This window comes from Manis pentadactyla, chromosome 11, assembly GCF_030020395.1.
Source record: "Manis pentadactyla isolate mManPen7 chromosome 11, mManPen7.hap1, whole genome shotgun sequence".
Classification (NCBI taxonomy): domain Eukaryota; kingdom Metazoa; phylum Chordata; class Mammalia; order Pholidota; family Manidae; genus Manis; species Manis pentadactyla.
Window position 1 is genome coordinate 36,626,710 of NC_080029.1, and position 7,545 is coordinate 36,634,254.

The window sequence follows — 7,545 nt, forward strand, 5'->3', positions numbered from 1 at the left end:
CCCAGGGGTTCTTTCTTTAGGGGTCAATTCTTCATGATCTTCCAATTGGAAAGTAAACCACTACTGTTTTAAGTGGAATAACTAGACTCATGTCTGTAGGGAAGATCCTTTGTTCCAAACTTTAAACAGTCCTAAAATAGGTTCAAATCCAGTTTGGGACTAAGTTGATTTGGGGGGAGTTCAAACGTGGAAATAAGGTTTTCAAAAGCTAGGACAAGACAATATTGATCCTGCGTCTGAAGATACCCAAATCAAGGATTCTAAGGATTTTTAAGGAGTAATGTGGATAAAGCACCACCCTTAGTAAGCAAAATTAGTGTTGCTCAAAGAAACTTGCTTGTGAGTATTCAACTGATATTTTACATTTACACTTTTTATTTTTCAAATCATGTGTCTTGTAATTCCTTCTTGCAACTGAGTTGATACGCAAATTCTGGTTGACATTTCTCTTCCAATACTGATGTAAACAACGTTAGATGACACTACACGAGGGAATGCCTAAGATGTTTTGCTTTTGCTTTATCCCCACAGCTTAAGAGTTGAGGTACTCAGTAAATAGTTAGTAAATGTATATTTCCATAAACTTAAAAAATGTGGCAACAGACATCCCACTGCTTCCCCCTAACCCCACCCTCCCAGTCTATTTGCTAACAATCACTGGTTACAGTGGCAAAAAGTGTAATCACCTATTTATGTTCTGCTCAGGAGAGTCCACTGCTGGTAGCTATTGTTTGGCTCAGGTATATGGAAATTGGTAGTGCTGCTCTGAGGCTATGGCCTCAAGGCTGGTTTATTACAAGATGATTCACTTAAAAAGGAGTAAAAATATATCCCAGTCACCAAGAGTTTTTCACTAAGCAGTGTGCATAACTTGGGAGTGGGGAGGACAGGGAAAAACATTGAGAGCTCCAGGAAGGCCTGAGAAAGACCAAGGACTTTGCATGGAATCCATTCACTCACAACCACTATCAGGAAGACCACACTCAGCCTCTTCACTGTACCCCAGTGAGTGAAGAAATGCTAATAGAAAACCAAGATCCTTTATACCTTAACATAGTTTAACTTCAGGCTGTCTAATGTACCAAAAAAGAAAAACTATGGTAAAAATAGAAGTTGAGAATCTAAAGCAATGGCCTGCATAAAAGTTACACAAGTTATTTCATGTGTGCTAGAAGGACATAATATATAAAGGAAAACTTCAGTAACTCTTTAGGGGCCACCTTATACATCTGTATTACCAGACCCTAACAAAAGAGGGAATAAAAGATTGTTGTTTTTATGGCTCTAAATCATTATTTACAAAGCGATCCATTCTTTTCTTAGGTTATGTTTTTCACCAATTATTTTTTAATGACATTAGAAACTCACAACCTAAAATGGAAATACAATTTCCCTTTAGAAAAAAAATAACTCAATATGTTATAAAGTAGGGATAAAGATATCACCTAAATATTTAATAATTCCAAGTGTCCTGTGAGGAAAGACTTTTTGTTTTGTTTTGCCTAAGAGCATATAATATAGTACTATTTTGCTGGTTCTCAGGTTTTAGACTGAATATAATGCATACTTATACCTTGACCTGCAGGGAAACTTGCAGATGTTCAAGTTGAAACTCATAACAGATGTTCAAAGTGTAATAATTCTACTTTTAAAATGAACATGGAAGAAAATGGCAATGCCAATATTTGAATTAGCAACTCCACTTTTGGTTGTTTATTCTCTTAATCACCAATTCACAACCTAATCTATTTCGAAAGGGGTGGAGGAAAGAGCCAATGGTTTCTTGATTTGTTCTAATGCAAAGACATTTCAACATTAAGTATTATCCTATTAAATTTCAGAAATGCATATACCCTAAATTCCATTCCAAGAGTTATATCAAGAATAAATAGTGGACTCTTCTTCTAAAGATCCATATTTATTCGTCAAGGAATAAAATTCTGTATCTAATTTAATGCTTAAGGGTAATTCCCCAAAACAGTTTTCTCATACTTATTTATACATTAAGTATACAGAAGCATTTGAACATTCCTGTTGTTTCTTAACCATATATTTCCTTGGCAATTGTGATATATAGATTTGAGATTCTTTAAAATTTCAATTCCAGTGTTCAAAAAGCAAAGGGAACATGCCTCACAACTTTTATAAACCACATTCAATTTAAAGTAGGTGAGTGCTTTATCATGGTTCCAGTACTTGAGTTTCATGAGAAGAGATCTTTTGATTTCATCTTTGATAGCCAGGTTGTAAATCTAATTTAAGATTATACAAAGGATAAAGAAATTCTCATTAAGTCTCCTGACATATTGGATCGGTGATACATTAAATATCCTATTATACATGCTAAGTTTAAAGATATAAATAATATTAATATATCCTAATGTACAAGTCATTTTAATTAATTTCCATTATATTTATAATACTACAAAAAATTTAGAGTAAGCCTGTTTTAAATTTCACATTATCTCACAATAAACAACCTGCTCTGTCTTATTTTAACAGGTGTTTAGATTCATTGCCTCAAAACAGGGACAAATACGTTTATCATTCAGGAAAGAAGAATTAAGTACCCTTTATGAGAAATGTACTTTTTCAATCTTTTAGCATTCTACATTGTATTGCCTTAGCTTTAGTCATGATCACTAGTCCCTAATGTAACACTACTTTTAAGTTCAAGTAATGCTATTTAAACTGTAATTTAGCCTCCTCCTAACATCAAGTACATTTTTTCATTGTCATTTGACTGTGGTTGATCTAACATCTGCTATGGAGTTCTCAGGAGTTCTCAGGTTACCAGTTTGGGTGACCCCTGGAAACACTGAATGGCTACTTTTGTGGCCTTAACAATATTCAGATCTAGGTAAATTTGAGAAGACACAAATTAAAAACACTCAAGAAGGCTAGAACTTTTACAAATTAGTTTTCAAAATAACTGAAAATTAAGTATCTACATGGACTGATGCTAGTGTTACAGCAAGTTACAAGAGGCCAAGCCATAGCATCAAAGAGACTATCACTGTTCATTTTTCTGATATTATTTTAAAAACCAATCTGTTTTAAAGGGAGGTCTAAAATGAGTCATACTAGTACCAGATTGCACTTACAGAAAGACTCCATTATATTTTGAAGTTAAGACAGAGGATACTTTCAACAAATAAAGAATAAAAGTTAATAGATGGGTATTATCTCGGTAAAAATTCATGTTAGATGTCACTCTAAGGCAGTTAACTATTCACCTGGTTCTGTTAGTACCAAGCTAATTTGGCAAATACTTATGTGATGCTATCTGTATAATCAATGAAACACCCATAACACCTCCTCACTGAAAACTTTCCAACATGGCACCAGCACTGAAAAACCCAAGTTATCTTCAGCTTTCCAGAGTATAAACAGCAAGTACCTTCAAAATTTTTAAAGCTTGTTTTGAAGCAACTGCCTTATCTTCCGCCCCCACACACAAATGAGACTTGCTAAAAAAGGGGGGAAAAAGCTCTATGTACATACGAGTCAGCTTCTGTGTGAGAGGGTCATTACCAAAGCCCAATATTTTTAGGCTAATTTGTTCTTCAGTTTTTGTATCAGTTAAAAACTCTGTTTTTTATATCAGTTAAAAACTCAGTTTTATATCTCTCTGCATGATACAGAAGGGTCCACTACTAAATTAAAGTCATAGCTTCTCTAATTCAGTGTTTTCTTGTGCACAACATGAAGAAATACTGCATCGCTTGGAAAAGATGTAAAATTATCTGTGTGTGGTGAAAACATTAGGTTAACTATGCATTTTCCAATCAGCTTTACTGAATTTCTCCAAAGTTCCCCTTAAAGAATAAATCAGAACAAAGCTTGTAACTTCACTAAAACATACAAATAAATATGAACTCCCTTAACTTTTAAAATACACATCCTTGTATAAGGATAAGGGAGTATCCTGGACTTAACTTTTAAAATACACATCCTTGTATAAGGATAAGTCCAGGATAGTGGATCTATCTGAAACAATCTCAAATCAGATACACAGGAAAATGGACAAGCTGTGTATTAACAAAATACAGGATTATCTTGCAGTTTTTTTTAAAAGAAATCTTTTCTAGTGATTTAAGGCAGGTATTGCGAAAGCATTATGATTGTCAAATCAGAAAAAGAAATCTGTATTTTCCACCCTTAACCCCCAGATAATTTTAACTGCTACAAACATCTTCTAATGGAATTGGCCATAAGCTCAGAAATTGAGCTGTGTTTTACTCGAAAATTAAAGTTAAAACAAGTTTGACGAAATTTGAAATGTTTAAATGGCTTTAACATTTACTTGCTGGCTCTTGTTTCAGGCACCTGTATGTCACAGAAAGCTACTTGCCTTATACTACATTAGGCTACTATCAGAAAGAATCATTTTATACCCCGGATACAATTTGTATTTTTCTGGAATATTCAGATGGATTTTCACTTGACCACGTAAGCCAAGCCTTAAGAGTCTGTGTACACTATAAGACCCCAATCTGGTTTCTGTATTAAAAGGGGGAAAAAGTTTACCCAGATCTTCTCCCAGATCTTAAGTTGTTGGTAATTCAAAGCAGGAACCTCATCTGAGGATTAGACAAGATTTCGTTAGATAAATTTCATCTCATACTAATATACCTACTTAAAGATCAACACCTGTAAAACAGTAAGAAGGGAAAATGGTAAACTCCATGACAGTAATTTGGGGATCAATTTCAGCTTTACTTTAAATTTGTATTTTGCAAAAAGTATACTGCCCTTAACATTACTTAAGTGTTCACTTTAGTCTTAAAGTAATACATAAAAATAAACAATTCAAGCTTCTATATATTTTATTACCAAGCTTCCACAGAACATGTGTGCAAACTTCAGGTTTCTCATCTCCAACAAACTTCCATGCACAAACTAAGCTAACCAAAAATGCTCAAATCAGCAAACACGCAACATGCTTTAAATAGAAACCGCAATGTTTTTAAAAATCAAACCTCAGAACTAACCTTTTATAATTAAACTAAGTTGTTGCACCTTTCCTTTCCATAGGCATACACAGGGTTAAAAACTTCCAGCAACAGATCTCGTTCTTGGCACGACATTTCAAAGAAACAAAAACAAAAGGGGAAAAAAATGAGAAAGGAAAAAGTTTTACGTAGAACCGAGTGCAAATTTAATCCACTTCCTCGATGGTCGGTCCTCCAGAGGCTCCAGAAGCACCACCACCGCCAGGGCCGCCTTGGTAAAGTTTGCTGATGATGGGGTTGCACACTGTCTCGAGCTCTTTCTGCTTGTGTTCATACTCGTCTTTCTCTGCCATCTGGTTTCGGTCGAGCCAGCTGATCACCTCCTGACACTTGTCGAGGATCTTGTTTTTGTCCTGCTCGTTAATCTTGCCCCTCAATTTCTCGTCTTCCACGGTCTGCTTGATGTTGTAGGTATAGGACTCTACGGCGTTTTTAGCGGCGACACGATCGCGATTGGCCTCATCTTCCGACTTGTACCGCTCCGCCTCCTGCACCATCCGGTCAATGTCGTCCTTGCTCAGACGACCCTTGTCATTAGTGATGGTGATTTTGTTTTCTTTACCGGTGCTCTTGTCGGCGGCGGTGACGTTGAGGATGCCGTTGGCGTCAATATCGAAGGTGACTTCGATCTGGGGGACCCCGCGAGGCGCCGGAGGAATACCGGTTAGGTCGAACTTGCCGAGCAGGTTATTGTCCTTGGTCATGGCCCGTTCGCCCTCGTACACCTGCACCAGAACGCTGCTCTGGTTGTCTGAGTAGGTGGTGAAGGTCTGCGTCTGCTTAGTGGGGATCGTGGTATTCCTCTTGATGAGTGAGGTCATGACGCCGCCAGCCGTCTCGATGCCCAGCGACAACGGGGTCACGTCGAGAAGCAGTAGGTCCTGCACGTTCTCTGACTTGTCCCCGATGAGGATGGCCGCCTGCACCGCAGCTCCGTAGGCCACCGCCTCGTCAGGGTTGATGCTCTTGTTCAACTCCTTGCCGTTGAAGAAATCCTGCAGCAGCTTCTGGATCTTGGGGATGCGGGTGGAGCCGCCGACCAGCACGATTTCCTGGATCTGGCCCTTGTCCAGCTTGGCGTCGCGCAGCGCCTTCTCCACCGGCTCTAGGGTCCCGCGGAACAGGTCGGCGTTGAGCTCCTCGAAGCGGGCGCGGGTGATGGATGTGTAGAAGTCCACACCCTCGTAAAGCGAGTCGATTTCGATGCTTGCCTGTGTGGATGAACTGAGGGTGCGCTTGGCGCGCTCGCAGGCTGTGCGCAGTCGCCGCACAGCGCGCTTGTTGGGCCCAATATCCTTCTTGTGTTTGCGCTTGAACTCCTCCGCCAGGTGGCTTACCATGCGGTTGTCAAAGTCCTCGCCGCCCAGGTGGGTGTCGCCAGCGGTGGACTTCACCTCGAAGATGCCATCCTCGATAGTCAGGATGGACACGTCGAAGGTGCCACCGCCCAGGTCAAAGATGAGCACGTTTTTCTCACCGCCCGCGCTGCCCTTTTTGTCCAGGCCGTAGGCAATGGCTGCCGCCGTGGGCTCGTTGATGATGCGCAGCACGTTGAGGCCGGTGATGGTGCCGGCGTCCTTTGTAGCCTGGCGCTGCGAGTCGTTGAAATAGGCCGGGACGGTGATGACCGCGCTCTGCACCTTGTTCCCCAGATAGGCTTCGGCGATCTCCTTCATCTTAGTGAGGACCATGGAGGAGATCTCCTCCGGGAAGAAGGTCTTGATCTCTCCCTTGTACTCCACCTGCACTTTGGGCTTCCCTCCCTCGCTCACCACCCGGAATGGCCAGTGCTTCATGTCCGACTGCACTGTGGCGTCCTCGAATTTCCGCCCGATCAGCCTCTTGGCGTCGAAGATGGTGTTGGAGGGGTTCATGGCCACCTGATTCTTGGCGGCGTCGCCGATGAGGCGTTCGGTGTCGGTGAAGGCCACGTAGCTGGGAGTGGTGCGGTTGCCCTGGTCGTTGGCGATGATCTCCACCTTGCCATGCTGGAAGACCCCCACGCACGAGTAGGTGGTGCCCAGGTCGATGCCGATAGCCGGGCCGCGGGCAGACATCCTGACTGAAAAACAGGCAAGCAGCGTTAGACGGTAACACCTAAGACAGAAAATCCGCGACGCTAACGGTCGCCTTGCCCCCGACACCGCAAGCGCAACGAGAGCTCCCCGGCTCGGCTCCCCAGTCTTATAGCCTCCGTCTGGAAACTCCCAGAGCCAATCCGCACCCAGGACCGCCCGCCACAGGCTTGCCTGTCTCGGAGTGACCCGCCCATAGCCCAACAGATTTCTAGTTGGGTGAGCAGTGAGACCCCAGCAGGCTCGAGTAGGCAAGAGGCGGTCGTTATGCAAATTAGATCCCGCCCACGTCTGTCCAGAGCCAAGGGGTACTTGGGGGCGTTGGTCTCGCGCCCCTCGGCCAGGTGTAGACGCCTCTACGTGATCTTTGCCTTTTCTAAAGCGGGATTTGTCAACGTCTACTGGATTGGCAGGGTATGCGACCAATGAGCAGCACGGACTCCCAAGTGGGGTGG

General features: G+C 41.9%; 1 protein-coding gene across 1 annotated transcript; it reads right to left on the reverse strand.

Moving 5' to 3' along the window:
• Positions 1-4,811: 4,811 nt before the first annotated feature.
• HSPA2 (heat shock protein family A (Hsp70) member 2) lies at positions 4,812-7,227 on the reverse strand. The gene has a single exon (XM_036906070.2). The coding sequence runs from the start codon at positions 7,070-7,072 to the stop codon at positions 5,162-5,164; it is 1,911 nt and encodes a 636-aa protein (XP_036761965.1). The 5' UTR covers positions 7,073-7,227; the 3' UTR covers positions 4,812-5,161.
• Positions 7,228-7,545: the final 318 nt, after the last annotated feature.